The sequence below is a fragment of the Anser cygnoides genome, chromosome 1, assembly GCF_040182565.1.
Source record: "Anser cygnoides isolate HZ-2024a breed goose chromosome 1, Taihu_goose_T2T_genome, whole genome shotgun sequence".
Classification (NCBI taxonomy): Eukaryota; Metazoa; Chordata; class Aves; order Anseriformes; family Anatidae; genus Anser; species Anser cygnoides.
In genome coordinates this window covers 24,134,251-24,150,689 of record NC_089873.1, presented here as the reverse complement: position 1 = coordinate 24,150,689, position 16,439 = coordinate 24,134,251, and the positions used below count along the sequence as shown (strand labels likewise).

Sequence of the window (16,439 nt, the reverse complement as noted above, 5' to 3'; positions counted from 1 at the left end):
ATTAACGAAGCCTTGTTTGTTTGACCTTGAAATGTTGCCGTATTATTGCACTTGCCTGCAGCAGTAGCTGTTTCCAGAGAAGCTGCTGAGCAGCTGTCAGATGTGCCAGGAGCACGGGGTGTCACATTCTTACTCATTGTGTTTATTCACTAGCACAATCCAACTTTCCAGACATCAAAACTGCTGTGATTTGACAGTCGCTATTTACTGCTTTGTGAACTTGGCTAGGCAACCAAAACGACTTTTGAAGCGTGTAAGCAAGATGTACATCTATTTTAAAAGCTGCGCCACAATTAGCACTTAAAAACCACACAGTTTTACACTAGTTGGGTCAAATTAATTTTATTATGCTCCATGATGAATTGCCACCAGTGCAACATCCTATTCACTGTACATTTCAAAAATTCACATACTAAAAATTTCAGTTTGATAAATGGAAAACTGAATGATTGAGAAGTTCTTACGGATTTCATACGTACAAGTGGCTAGCTGATATTGTCTATGCACATAGAGTGTTGAAATACAAAAGCCTCATGCTAGTTTGTTAATTGCTAAGGCTATCTGGACAGTCATTTAACCAGAATATACGAGAGGCCTTCATTACAATGTTTAGCAACAATGCACCATTATCATGAAATGCTATCTTCTGCTCGTAGTGCAAGTGGCGGAGTGCTGAAGCATGCAGTTATGACTAACTTAACTGCCGTTGCAGTCTTTATGCCCGAAATTTGTCATGTACATACACTATTTTAAAGTAAATATTAACCTGGACACCACAGAATATGAGTGTATTTTCTGCATGAAGTAAAAGGAAACGAAAAACCAGAAGCTTTCTTTGGCCAGTATCTACAAATTAAAGTTTTACTCAATAACGTAACTTCAGAGCTCTCAAAACCTGGAACAGAAATTTGATTAATGAACTGTGATGCTTAATTATTAACTATATTACAGAAACTCCAACTCTGGGAACATAACAGCTAAACATATCTAGTAAGTAGCATGTTAGGAAAACCTCTAGGCCTCATCTGCTTAATTTCAAAATGCCCTATATGCAATAAAAAAGAGGGAGCAGTACCAGAACTTATATGAAAGTCATACAAATATTTTCCTTCTACACGAGTTCTTAACTCCGCTGCCATTAGCTACCCCTGGCTGCACTTGCACTTGATCCAATGCTCAAGCCATTACAGCAGCAAAGCTCGTAGGAAGTGTTTCCAGCAGCAGAGTGCAATAAGAGTTACCGCAAGGAAATTACATCACTTGGAAATAGTTTTTCCTAGTGTTATGTGCTTAAATTACTCTCGGAAGGAAGTAGCATCCTCTGAAAAATTTAACTACAACCTTACCCCTCCCACTACTTTTCAGCAACTTTCCTTTCTTCTCACATAACTAAATTAATTTGCTAAAGACTAGGTTATAACTGGGTTAGAAATCCAAGCCGTATCATGCAGGTCCAGCCTGTCAAGATCAGGTCATCGCTGGGTTTCAGTCGATACAATTCCGATAACTTAAATTGAGTTTGATACCTTGACTACAGTCCATGGCCCAGGACACTATGCATTAACTATGCTCCAAATATGACTGACTTAACTAAACATTCTGTGTCAGATAGCGTTTTTAGAAAGATTTTCTACCTGAAAATTACAGTAAGTACAGTAATTTATGCTGCAGATATTAAATACCTGCACAGCACAGATTAGTATTTTGTAATAGGCAGATATGCCAAGGTTTACTGCACTATAAAGTACAACATATAAACGTGTGAGCTGTGAAATGAGAATTCCATTTTCTGTCCACTTATTCAAAGAGTACTCTTGTGAATAGGGTTCTTGATCTTCATCACAACCCTTGGTCTTAAAGCCAACGTATGAGAACAGAATATTGCCATAAAGTTCAGTATGTAGTCAAACTGTACATTGTGAGTTAATGGCTTTCCAACTTTTTGGATGTAGGATTGGTGCTTTAGCATTTGTTATGTACCATAACGCAAAGACTGCAAAGTAATCCCACTTATGTTTACTTTATTAGTACACCAATGCCCTACAAATTTTAAAAAAAAAGTAATTAAACATTATTGAAGCAAGCATTAAACGCAGCCCTTCAGCCTGAAAACCACATAAAAATGATTTAAAAAATAAATCAAACTGTAGCAATTGCCAGTCTCCAGTATAGCCCCCAGTAATTTACATTTCTTCATTCTGAAAGACAAGAGTTGGAAAAAAATAGGACTGAACTGGTCTGCATCAAATATGCCTTTATCACTTACAACGTAAAGCCACCCTGTTTGACCTCAGATAGAGAGTTCCCTAATTATAGTATTCAATTACTACTGCCGTTCGATAGCAGTCAGTATTGCTACAGTTAGGGCAAGGTAATCTTCACAACTAGCTGTGCATTTCCGTTGTGATTTTGTTTTACGTAAAGCATACTGCTAAGATTTGAACTGCAATGTTGTGATGTATTTGAAACCATGCAATAGTATAAACCAGCCTCAACATTCATGTAGCACTGCATTTGAAATGAAGGGGCTAAATAAACTAAGAGCTGCATCACTTAAAGAACATAGTGCTATACTAGGTTTTAATAAGAAAATTTAGATACAGAAAAAGTAGGGTATGAAAATAGTGTTTTCCTTCTTGCATTATAACTAAATTACATTAAGGTTTTCGTCAGTCTCACATATTACATTTAAACTCCCTTACTGATGGAATGGAAAGTATTCACATGTACATGATCATCCAGGTGTAAACTTGCACACATTAACAGGGAGTAGCTTTGTAGAGGATTATGACAAACCTTTACAGATTAAATGAGGTATTGCACAGATTAATAAAAAAGCAAAAGGCAACAAAAATATACAGCAAATTGGTAGAACATTTACATGATAATTTTACAGAATCCATAGACAGAAAGTAGTGTTTAGTATATCATTCACCTTAAAAAATATATATATATAATATAATATATGATCAATCATCCCATTCGTCGTCATCTTCAAAGTCTTCTTCATCATCTTCATCCTCATCTTCATCTAAAAAACAGGAAAAGCAAGTCATTGCATGCACCAAATTAATATGACAGAAGTGCTACCAATTTCGCCCACAACATTCTGAAAAAGAACAATCAGTTGAAGGTCAGGACAAGACACCTGGTAATATTATATTTTAAGATTGCTAGACGTGATGTTCAGTTTAGATTGATACTGGTTGAAAATTACGTTTCCTTTCTCATTCCCTTCCCCAGGTAGGAAATTTTTATCTTGTTTTCTGCTGAAAGAAATAATCAAATTCTCATGTCATACTTACTATTACTCTTTTTTAGAGAATGTGAGATGTGAGAAAGGCCAGCTTGTTCCGGATTGAATTTTAAACTTAAGATAGATTAATTTCTAAAACATAAGAACTGTTTCCCCATGTTTATTCTCTAACAGGATTTCGGTTTACTGTACAAGCAGATAAAAAATATTTTTGTGAGCTAAAGACTGTTGTGGTTACTGGAATATTCTGGACTGCACAGTGCACATCAACTTTAACATCAATTTTGTTGTTAACTTTATCCAGCCTTCCACTGTTTTTAATTTTAGCATGCTACAATTTTTAAGTTACGATACATATAAACTACTGATTTGTTAGGCAAGAGCACTCCCCCCTCCAGAAAATGGTGTAGTTAGCACGCTTCCGGTGTTTAATTTGCGTAAAGCACCAAAACTGGAGATTACCACATACAGGCACAAATCAAACTGCGTTTAATTGTCAAATGGTCTGCAGACTGCAAATGCAGGTCTGATACTAATGTAAGCTCTGGAAGAAAAAAAATCTATCAAAGAAGAAGAGGTGTAACTCAACAGCTGCACTGTGGCTACTGCACTGCATTTATTTTATTTTTTAAGCTGTTATTACAAGGAGAGATGCAAATCTTCCATCCTTACTTTTTCCAAGCACTCAAGACTGAAGAAGCAGTTCAGTACTAGTATGGGACTTGTCAAGTATCACTAGTTATCTGTTTATTATCCAGCAGGTGGCATCCAAAGCACACTTGAAAGCCACAGTTTTAAGCGCATGAGCCTCTGCAAGAGCCCTGGCTTCTAGAAACAGAGTATTAAAACCCTTCTTTTCAAAATATTATGAGGAAAAAAATTAATCACATATCTCGTGGGCAAAATAAGTTGTAAAAACTTTTTATAAAGGATACTAACCTTGATTAGTAATTTAAAATTCATTATCACTGCAAACTACTATACACCAGTAATTTAAAGTGGCACAAAGCACCCACTTGAATCATCACTAGAGATCTGCCTAGAGCATTCTGTATTTGACTACATGCTGAAATCCATGCTCTTTCCCCCAATGTTTTATGTCAATAGAAATGTTAACACTTGAAAATCTGATGCCTTGAAATCAGAAAAATTCCATCAGACTTACCTGAAGAATGAATGGCTTTGCTCCTTTTCTGCATAACTTCCATTAATGCACCCACAATTCCTGAGGTGGGTGCAGGTGTAGGTGGTGCACTCTCCTGGCCATCAGATACCTTGGAAAAAAAAAAGTTATGACGACGCAATTAGAAAAACAGAACGTGTATTTCTTGAAAAAATCCGTAAAATTGATGAGTTTATGTTCAGCCAGAAGAAAGAGTGAAACTACAGTTTCTTTAGCCCAAGCTAAGCTTTTACTTATAAAAAAGCTGAACTATTCTCTTTTGTCATATAGTACAACTTTAGTTAGTCCATACTCAAGATTAACTTTTTAAAAAGTTAAGTAATTCTAGTGATTGCTTTCAAGTACCATTACTGCTGAACTCATCCCCTGCAGTTGTTTAGAAGATTTTACTGAAGCATTCATGACATCAGCAATCTTTCATAGTAGTTCTTGCAAAAGTTCTTCGCAGCTGTGATACTGTGGTATCATTACTGTAGTATTTATGCTTAAAGCTTGACTGAAAAGTGAGAAATGATTTTGAAACAAGGATAATTTCGTTCATCAGTACTCATCCATAGACAGTACACATACTGAGCATTTTTCCAATAGTATTGTTTAGAGTATGATTTCAAAAACTCAATGAATTATGACAGAGCCCAAAACAAAGCCACAAGTTACTACTGATATTGGAGTACTGCAGCCATTTGCAACTCCCAAAGGACTTAGATGAGAAAGTTTTACTCACAGATTTCAGCTGTATACCCTGTCGTATCTGGTCTAACAACGCATCTCTTCCTGAGCAGGACACTGGTCGACTGTTCTGTTCTACTTTCTTTAACTGGGCTCCTTCTCTGATTTGATCTAAGAGTGCTGCTTTGTTTCCTGCAGGAACTGGAAGCGGGTGGTCGACCTCTGAAGGAAGGCCGGGTGGCGGTGGAGGACCGGGAGGAGGTGGAGGAGGCGGTGGCGGCGGGGGAGCAGACGACCCACTTGGTGGTGGCGGCGGTGGAGGAGGGCCGGATGGCGCAGATGATGAATGCACTGGTGGTGGAGGAGGATACATCCTGTTGGGAGGAGGTGGGGGCACTGCTGCACCTGGTCTAGATGGAGGTGGGGGTGGAGGTGCTGCTGTTGGAGCTCTTGAGGGAGGTGGAGGTGGCGCCCCTCGGCCCCTAGCAGGGGGAGGAGGGGGGCCTGAACTATGGGGAGGTGGTGGTGGAGGTGGCGGGGGTCCTCCTCTGCATGGTGGTGGTGGAGGTGGAGCTGAAACAGAACAAAATAATTTACAGTTACATGATGCTCAGTACTCACAAGTCTTTCAGAGTCTGGCAGAAGAAGAAAAAAAGGGTCTGCATTGACTTTTGCAAGGATCTCTGTGCACGTACAAGATTTACCAACTCTGAATTAAGCTGAAGATAGCTGAATATAAGCTATGCTTGCATGAATACAAAGTACGCTGAATATAGTCCCTATATCTGTCACGTATTTTGGAAACTCTCATAAAGGCTGCAACACTGCAGGGAGCAAGTGCAGTACATACGACGACTGAAGTCACAACACTGGCTGGGTCATTAATTTTAGTGTGGTTAATGTCCTTCATAATACAAGTGTATCTTAAGTCAGCATTTCAATTTCCCATGACAAAATGCAGAAAAAAATTCAAAACACTAAAGTTTTGCTGAACTAGGCCAGAAGAAAAGGGAAAGAGGCTTTAAAAACTCCTTTAAAATGAAATACAGAATTTCCACTTTACAGGCCATCTATTATTTGATTAGGGAATAAAAGCAAGGTGTTTTTTGTTTGTTTTGTTACTGGAAGATGATGCTTCAAAAAATACTAATGCATTACAATTAGGGATAGGGGGGATACAATGTTGAACATACTCTATCACTGTGTTTAACTCTATGCCTTTGCACCCTAAAACAGCCTAGCAGCAACTGCGAAGCCAAACAGTGAAGTGGCATTGTTGGTAACAGCATTTCAAGTTAATGGTGACAGACCAGGGAAAAGCTTCAGTCTAATGAAGCAGTTTCCTCCATAGGCAGCACAAAAGAGAAGCAAAACCTCATCTCTCTTCATCAACTATTGCTTCAGTGTAGCAGAGTTGACTTCCTCTGTGCGTTGGCAAATACACCTATTTTTAAGAGCAAAACAAATAAACATGATCTAATACTCATTTAGGAATACTGCCCTTCTAAACAATGTGAATGGTTCTTTTAGTTTGTTGCAATGAAAGAACTCATCATGGTGTTTCTAAACCTGTCATAAAAACCTGTTTTATGCCATAAAAACATGAGGATGATCTTATAGGTCTGTATCTTATTCTAGGTATACAGACAAATTGAGCTTGAAAAAAGTGGCAGTCATTAGCAAACATACCTTTGCTCAATCTTTATTTGCCAACAGCAGCTGCTCTGAGATAGGCTTGAAAAATCTGAGTGAACATATATACAAAATTCTGTCCCACCCAGTAGAAAAAAATCTGTAGATCAGAATTTACTGAAAATTTGTTCCAACAACATTTATGGGAAGGACTATAGGAAGAGAACACCTTCAGGGTTTGTTCAACACAGGATCACTTCCATATGATTTGGCCTTGAAACGTACTTGCTTTGCTAATGGCATTTTAAATAACACAGTTTCATTTCCTCTGCCATCAAGCATCTAATGGCTTGTGGTAATGTAAGTGGTGTGGCTGCTGCCCATAACCATTCAGTTATATGACAGCACCCGGATTATTAAGAAAGTTCACATTTGATTTCATGTGCTTTGATAACAAAAAGGGTATTACCCTTAAGATGATGCTTCTTTACTTCTTCTATCCTGTTACAAGCTGAGAAAGCAGTCTGTCTGTACTGGAAAGCCCTAGAAGAGCAATTTTGAGGCAGAAGGAGAGACACTGTACCTCCTTCCCTACTCATCTGAGACATACCCCTTCATCTCCTCTCAAACTTCATATATTTACAGGAGAAATACTGCCAACATTCTTGATTAAAAGAAAATCAAGAACAACCACAAAAAATCTACCTCCCCTTATTGGTCGATACGGGTGTTATTTCCTTCCTGGCCATTGGAGGCCAGTATTTTCAAGTCTTTCTTACTCTGCAAGCACTACACTTTTCCTGCATTACTGAAAAGATGCAACGTGATCATACTCCAGAGTTTGTGGTGCCTGTAGATTTTGAACACAAGGCTTAAGTTTTCCTGGAGGGAAGGATTTTTATCTGCATCACATCTAGAGCAATATGGCACCTCCAAACTGTGGAAATACCGTTCAGGAAGTTGGATGTTTGTTTTTCGTTTTTTACACACTTATCTGGACTGAAGTGAAAAGAAGGAGGAGCAGCAAGGATGGAGAACCATTACCTCATCCTCTTTCCCTTCCCCCCAAACAAAAAAGCAGCAAAACAAGAAAATATTTTTTTTTATAAGTGCTACACAGCTATTAACACAAAAGTTTGTAAAACCTTCTGCTGATGGTATTGTCACTAAAAAACAACCAACAGTACCAAAGCTAGGGAAAGAGCAGGAAAAAAAAAACTATCACAACAAAACAAAGTGTCTGTAACTCTCTGAACACTTAAGCACAGAAATTCTTGCAATAAAACAGGAAAACGTGTTTCAGTTGAGAAAAAACCACTTCAAACAGCAGTAAAACCTACAAATCACATAACTGTGGACAAAACCACCGAAATACTGTTAATATTTGTGTCTACCTCTACCAAAAAGCATAGAGGTAGATTATTATCATGCACATTAAAGACGAGGCAGCTTTTCTTTCAGTTGTATACATGCAAGTGGACACAACTTGAAGTTAATACACACATAACAGAAAAATGGCATTTTAAAAGTATTTTAAGCCAGTCTTAAGGCTCCAAGGCAAATCTTAGTCTAACTTAAAGATCAACAGTTTTAGATCAACAACTCTGTACACATTTTAACAGAGTTAAGATTATATAAAAAAATGACAGACTTGTTGCTGAGAAAAAAGCAACTGAAATTTTGCTTTCAATTTATCTACAAAATTTGGCTATAATTTTTAGTATTGCAGTCAAACAGATGTCAACTAAGGTTTTTTGTCTAGGAAGAAAATCACACAGCAGCATACGCTCAGATGACAGCTCAAATACATACCACTCCAACGTGGGGGACCTAGGAATAAATGTAACAAGTCATTGTACCCTGAACTTACATCTATTCAGCCTCTCAAACAATTTATTCACCAGTTTCAAACTGCTATAATTCCAACACAATTTATTTCTTGTTTCTCCTGAGAAGTGGTCTAGGTAAATTTTTAGAACTTTTATATTGGCAGCCTAATTTTCAGATTGACTTGCGATATTGCAGCAAAAGCATCTAACACATCAGCTGAGATCACATTCAAAGGTTAGGCAGGAAATAGCTTATTTGAGAATTATCTTGCAGCAGAAACCTAAATCAGATCTTCCTCATCAAAACTAGTACTTTTTCCTTTAAACTAGAAAAGCTTTCCTTTGTTTTAAATAATATTTACATAAGATCTGCAGGTCTCTAGCTTTTTCAAGGCACACATTACAGTGTTGGCAGGGTAGAGAGACACCACACACATCTGTCAGCCATGTACTACTACCATATCTGACAACAGCAATATTGCTTCTAAGGTTTTAATTTATTTATAAGACCAAGATTATAAATAAATATGCAACATTTGCAGTCTGAAAAATCTGTATGGAATACATGCATAGCTTTGCAGTTAGACTAAGTGTTACTGGCAATTATTTAACTGACATCGGTCCAATCCTATCCTTAATGGGAAAGTACTCATGCGTGGGCATTTTTACAAGGTGTATGGTGTACAGAAACATGAAATTCAATGCATCTGTGGTGGCATGAAATCCAGATTAAGAAGAAGATATATCTAGAATTGCTCACCAACAGCTTCTATTCCAATCCTTAAGACAAAAAACACCTTTCAAAATTCTTTGTGGAAATAAAAGAACACCTACCTTGTCTGCGCAGTTCATTTTTAACTGCTTCCACACCTCCTGTTTTTTCAATGAAATCATATATGACCTTTGAAGTTTCTTTGTCTTTTAGTTGAGCCTCTGAAATTCCACACAAATCAAACAGGTTTTTCAGTTCTGGGTCCAAGTTATTCACCTGCAAGTCAGATACATCAGTTTTAAGCAGCTTGACATAGAAGTTTTTAAAATATAACTTGTAATGGGGAAAAAAATGATACAGTTTAGTGGGACAGCTAAAACAACTACATGTCTCTGAGTTGACTTTTCAGTCAGCAAGGTCTGTTTTAAGAAAGGAAAGTACCTTGCATATCAACTTAAGTTTTAAATATTTTGCTCTCAATCCCAAAACCCTCTTATTCCCTTCTACTCCAATGTCTGTTTGAATCCTGTAACAGGATCACACAATCTGTAACTAGTCTGACGTGCAGTTAACTTATTTGATTCCAATCTTCAAAACTTACATTAAAAAGCCGCTAAAGCTTTAATCATTTGGTATCTTGAAAAACATCAAATTACTTACATCGAAACCTGTGTTTGGATCCCAACCAACATGTCCAATGTGTCTAAAAAAGCAGAAAAGTCCATTTAATCAGAGTAAAAAGGACCTTGTTAACTAAAATAACCTGACACCCAGCTAACTGGATTAATACCAGATTCTACCTTCAGCCCAATAAGACACTAAGCAATTCTTACTCCTCAGTGCTCCACTTGAGAAAGGAATAACAAAACCCCCAATTATTCCCATGTTCTATCTTATATCAAAAAGACCAAGTGGCGAAGTAGTTTCCCCATTAGGCTATATATAGCCTGTGGCAAAACATTAAGGCTCCGTGCCACCCTGTGGTACATACTTATGGAGATGGAAGGACTGCATATCGATCAAGGGTGGAATTTAGTCTTCATAGACAGACATGAAGCTACTGTTAGTACCAACACTAAGCACTAGGTTTTTTTATTGAGGATACCGAGGCCCCACATTCAGTTTTTGGTCTTGTTATAACTGCAGTTAGTTGATTACTTAGTTTAAAGGGCAAGAAGGAAAGTAACAGTCTGCTACAGAAAAAAGGAAAGTCCTCTGTTTTGCCTAAATATTTAAATGTTTTTTATTAGCAAAATATGGGACGATTTGTCAATTAATGTATTATTCTGGATGATAAGCTGGCTTCACATAAATTAGACATTTAGTTACAATGGATTAACTGTTTTTGGCAAGTTAATAGAAATTTAACAGCAAATAAAATTTTACATATACATCTCTGCATACTTATATTAATTTCACAATGCTCTTTCAAGAGATTGTGATTATGTGATTCAGAGATTTTTGCACTTAATTGATATTAAAGATTATATATCTTATAATCAATGTTAGTATTACTTCTCATTTATTTTTCAACCCTCAAACAGAGGGAAATAAGTTACTTGGATACACTAACACATTTTCACAGGTCTTTTAAAATAAAATGTGTATTTATTAGGAAAACTGCAATTCTTATGTTATTTAGAAGAGCACATGCAATGTTACATTAAGTGTAGTTTGATTTTTTTTTTATTTTTCCTAAAAGCACTAGAAGTCAACATCTGACTAGCAGAAGCAATTCAATAATTCTACTTCCGATTGCAACTTTGTTCTGGCATAAGTAGTAGCAAATGTTGGTCTTCACCAGTATCACAGATCAAGCTGCATACAGCTTTTCCTAATGGCATGTTTGCTAAACATCACCAAACAGTAATTTCCATATGTTTGTACAAAAAGAGCAACTACAACTATTTTATATAGTAAGATGATACTCTGCTGTACTCTACAGGAAACTTAACTAGACCTTAATTGGACCAACAAAGACTTTCAAGCTTCTTTTCCAAAGGTTTACCATTTGCAATTTGAAATTACATTTAAAGCTAGTCTATGTACAAATCTTGACATAGCCTAGAAGACATCTTTTCTTTGCACTTCATTGAATACTTTATCTTATTCTCAGCTTTTCTAGGACTGTTTTAATATTCTGTGAATGCCCATAAAGCGTCCCACAATTATCAGAACCGAAAAGACAAGAGCAACAAATTTTGTTTATATCTGCACCACTGAACACCCTTCCACAAGTACTGATCAGAGGTAAGTTATACGAATGCAAATCTTTATTTGCAGTAGTCCACCTACACTGACGTCTGCATCAGTAGAGCTACAGCAGTGACCAGCTACAAATCAGTATTGAAGTTTCCTTATGTCTCTCTTGATCCTTTTCTTCATTGTTTGGTATTAAGTGACATTAATAGATGTCCCTTCACCAATACTCATGTCAGAAGAAACATGGTTGAGGTCTGACCTGTCTAAGCACAGTCTGAACAGGGACGCATTTTAACCCATCTCTCCTTTTGTTCCCTGTGCACTCTGTACAGAAGACTCAAAACACTGCAACAACATTATCGTAACTAGTAATACTGGCATTACTTTTATTGAATTTTATTCTGGAAAAGCATGTCAGTGGAAGTGATGCAAAATAATGGTTTGAAAGAACAAGACTTTCATTTGGCATGTAAGTCCCATGCCGGTTTTCCAACACTTCACAGAAGCTGATCTTTCCTGTAACTAACTAGAGCTCTTTAAATTGCTGTTGCTTTAGCAAATAAAGTACACTGATTTCAAAAGGCAGAAAATTAAGTTGCCAAATTATAATTCAGGAAAAACAATAGTTAATTCAGTAAGCTGACCAAAAGCAACTTTCATCAAAGCGAAGCTTAAAATTACAGATAACTAAAAGAACAAAGACATCTAAGAAATACTCGAAAAAACAACCTGTTCCTAAAAGGTATATACATGCATGTTGTACTTTCATCGCAAGGTATGGGTGCTAGCCCACATACCAGAATAATTAAATTTACAAAGTTAGAGATAATATGGCTATGTCATTGCTGCTGTTATGACAAGTCAGGACCGGTTTGACAATGCACAGTTAAGCATGTATAGCTGTAAGAATAACGGAGTTTAAGAGTTGACCGTTGAGGGTGAATTTAAGAGGAGTCTACGCTGAGCTGACAGCTTAAGCAAGGCATCTTTATACAGCTAAATTAATTTATTTTAGGACGGCAGGTTACATTTTATGTACAGATTCAGTAAACTCTCACCTGTATCTGAATTTTTAAACCCTGTAACATGCCAACTAGCATTCACGGTAGGTCAGTTTACACACAATGGTAACACATTTAAAACCCATGTATAATTGACAAAACTAAAAGAAAGTCAGTCCTTACTGGAAGTTAGATGGTGTTCCAATATCTGCCTTTGTCAATCTTCTCTTTTTAGTTTTTCCTTTCTTCTTTTCTTTGGTATATGAAATATTGTTGACTTGTGGAGTATAAAATCTGTTAGTTGTAATTTCTGGGTTTTTGATATCAACAGTTGCCATTGGTAGGTTTGGGCCTGTGAAGATAAAAGAACAGGACTTTTAATAACGTGTTTCAACAAAGCTGTATTTAAACAATATTTAACCAACAACTTTTTGTGTGTGCGTGAGCATGTGGCAAAATGCTTATACTGTAGCCACAGCTTTATGTACCACATGCATCTGACTGGGTTCTGGATGTCAGATGCATAATTATAAGTTACTTACTGAAGAAAAAGAGGCATTGCTAGAGCAGAGAAATAGCAAAAAAAGGCTAGAATTTTGTTTCCACAAAATTGGCAAAGAAATTAATTCTAAATTAAAGGGTTTTCATGTGCATAGAATACATGAAATGAGCCATTAATATATGCACTTGTACACAATACCGGTATAACTACCATCCTAGATGAGACTTAAAATTGAGTGCCATGAACAGCAACACCCAGCATGCCACTACCTTTGGCAGTACAATAAATGCATCTTAAAGGAGAGGGAACCTTTGCTTAATAAGCATCATGTGGGAATACTGTTGTCTTCAAAGATATGACAGCATTTATAGAGCTATTCAGGAGTTCTTACTTCTTTTTGACAGGTTTGGAAAACAATTCAAGTCCCAGATGAAAAACAGAGCTTGTGACAGTAAAAGCAATACTAGAAACAAAGTAAACACTCTGTGAATTATGTTCTCAAGCCTTGTTCTTTGTTATAAAGAACTCTGAATTACTAATCTCGTTATTTAAAATGTATCTGAATTACACTCCTGCCCATTTTACCATTCTAGTATTATGTTACCTTTGTAATATTATAGCAAATAAACATACCTAGAATATTTTCCACTCAGATTTTTTAGTTTTGATGGCAAGTAGTTCTTGACATAAGGGAAGTGATAATGCTATTTAAATACTATGAGGCAATTTATGCATTTTTCATGTGTGTATTTGCGCACACACATACGTGTATTTTTAAAGAATCCTGCTAAAAGAATAAGCAATCTCATTCTTCCAAAATTGAAATTAAGCAGGTCTACTTAAGACCAGCTTGTCCAGAAATAGTTTGAAAAGCATACTCTGAGTTACTATTTAATGGTTAGCAATTAAAGTAAGATTCTTGCATCCAACTTTACTGGGTGTACGATAAAAGTAGAGCTTTTGTTAAGTGAATCAGAACCTTATTTTGATTTTTTCATAACTGATATTTTTAAATTTTTTTTAATATTGATTATTCAGAATTATCCTACGCATTCTGAAAGCGCCAACAAGTTGTTTTCACATTCCAAACTCTGAATCAAAAAGGAGAAGCAGACAATGAAAGACAAATTATCTGACGTTTGCAGCATAACACTTTGGCGGGAAGCATCTAGTACTGACAAGAACAAGAAACATGAACAGAAACAAGACACAGGGCTAGACAAAACTCATCTAAAAACATGACAACTCCCACATTCCCGTGACAGTCTTAGAGGACAAGTTTTTAAAACTGAATGTAAACTGCAGGACCAAGAATTTCTAAAGTTTTTTCTACTACAAAGAAATGCTTTGATCTAGAGGTGCTATGATCTAGACAGCTATCCTTTGAGAATACAAAACACAGACTGACCACGTAGAACTACGCACAATTTGTGTTGTTAACAGTGCACTTGAAGTTCACAGAATATTCAACAGTTGGTGAATTTAATCAACCCAAAACTTAACAATGTGGTGTTAAACCAACCTTCAGGATGAATTGAAACCTACAGTCTAAATTTCACTAGATTGTAAAAGAAAAAATACTGTAGGAGTTGATTCTCACTTCAGTCACCAATATTATACCTTCTCAATATTACAGCGATATTCGTAGTTTCAAAAGCTATACTGACATTCAGGAATAAATATGTACCTTTGCACTGAAAACTGCTAGTGAGTTCTTGATATTCTTCTCAAGAGTCTCAACTCTTTAAATGCAAAAAGGTGTATTTGCAAGGACTAAAGTCTTAAACTGACTGTAACTGGTTTTAACAAGTATAAAGAAGCAGCGATTTGCAAAATAAAGTTTTGTTCAGCTGAGCTCAAATTAAGGACTGATTGCCTAATTCCTTGAGTCTAATAATATTCACACCAGAGACCACAGCAAACTCTTCACAATGAAAGTTACTCTTACCATCAGGTTTACACCTCAGATGTCCACGAGGGATAAAAGTACCTTGGAAAGAATTGTATTCTTCCAGAACTGCCATATTTATATCCAGTAAAATTTTTCCCATCAAAACACAAGCACCTTCCCCATCAGGTATAGACAGCTCAATAAGTGAAGATGAGAGAGGCATATACAGCTCATCGTTAGGAAGCACTTGACAATACAGTGGCCGTAGGCATCCACTGATATCAGCATCTGTGACATCTTCAGAAGGTGGTCCAGAAAATGTAGTACAGAACATTTTGAAATATAAATTCTATGAAATTCTCTGTATTTTAGAGCCACTGTAGACATCTGTCCCTGACTACTGACAGCCCTACAATAAATGCAAACTGTTCTAGTTAACAGATGAAACAATTCTGTCACATGGTTCTCAAAGATTCCCTCAAAACCTAATTCTGACAAATCCTTATTTCATCCAGAACTTCACTAAGAGATGAATTCGACCACAGTAACTCCTCGATTTGCACAAAGACCTAGCTATAACAAGCGAGTAGAACACAAATCCCAGGAAATTACAGGGTAATACATTTTACATAACTCTTAATGCCAATTTGATTTTAATCCTGCAATTCTAAAAAAAAAAACACAAACTTAAATCTGTACCATTGTAAACGTCATACAAAAAGTAAGAGCGCTTTTTCTGTGCAACTCCCCATTTATTTCAATGCATGCAGAAAATCCAGATAATCAAGCACCACTAAAACAAAATTCCCACAATACTTCAAAGCATGGATTATACGAGTATGGAAGTGTGCCTGTTCTTGTTTTTCAGATTTAAAGATAATTATGTATTGATACATAGTACATACAAAAAAGGTGTTCCTTTTTTTCCCCCAAAAAAGACAATTTTACTTATATGGGGAGTATAACAAAAGCCAGATGACCCTGCAACAGGGTTGTTTTTTTTTTTTTTTTTTTTTTTTTTTTTTTTTAACTCCTCTCCTGTTACACACTGGTGGTACGTATAGTATAGATCAGCTCTAGACTGAACTCCAAATGCTGCAGCCTGGAGGTCACAACCAACGGAGGCTCTAACCTATGCCCTCAGCATGTCTCACCTGAGACTACAGCGAGCACGACCACACCTGTCAGCAGAGAAGGCAGGCATCGCAGCACTCCAAAGAACCAGAAAAGGAATGTATACAGATCATGGAAGAGCCACAGATGTCCCAGCAGAACAGTTTACTAAAAACCAGAGTTTTGGCTAGTGATTATAAACCTGAAACACTGAGCATCAGCCTGTGTTTTCCACAGAATATTCGGGCTAAGTGGATGGGATCAATTAATGCAAGTTCAGTACTTCACTATTTTTCTCATTTTTTTTTTTTTTTTGCCTGAGGTCTGGCTGGTGGCACTGCGTGGTCATCACCACTTTTCTTTTTGCTCTGCAGACATCGCTACCAGGAATGAACTTCTAGGTGATGGAAAGCAAATGTTGCTCAAAGATGGTCAACAGTTAAAACCCT

General features: G+C 36.7%; 1 protein-coding gene across 2 annotated transcripts in view; it reads right to left on the bottom strand.

Annotated features, from left to right (window-relative positions):
- Positions 1 to 326: 326 nt before the first annotated feature.
- Positions 327 to 16,439, bottom strand: part of WASL (WASP like actin nucleation promoting factor) — a 49,466-nt gene continuing 33,353 nt past the window's right edge. The window contains exons 6-12 of one of the 2 annotated variants that reach the window (XM_066990609.1): positions 12,668 to 12,836; positions 9,942 to 9,984; positions 9,404 to 9,557; positions 8,553 to 8,570; positions 5,164 to 5,681; positions 4,422 to 4,530; positions 327 to 3,031 (exon numbers count right to left, since the gene is read on the bottom strand). In XM_066990609.1, the coding sequence (XP_066846710.1) occupies positions 2,970 to 3,031; positions 4,422 to 4,530; positions 5,164 to 5,681; positions 8,553 to 8,570; positions 9,404 to 9,557; positions 9,942 to 9,984; positions 12,668 to 12,836 (1,073 nt within the window). In that variant the 3' untranslated portion in view covers positions 327 to 2,969. The remainder of the gene's footprint in view (positions 3,032 to 4,421; positions 4,531 to 5,163; positions 5,682 to 8,552; positions 8,571 to 9,403; positions 9,558 to 9,941; positions 9,985 to 12,667; positions 12,837 to 16,439) is intronic. The other variant, XM_048065699.2, reaches the window with a different exon arrangement.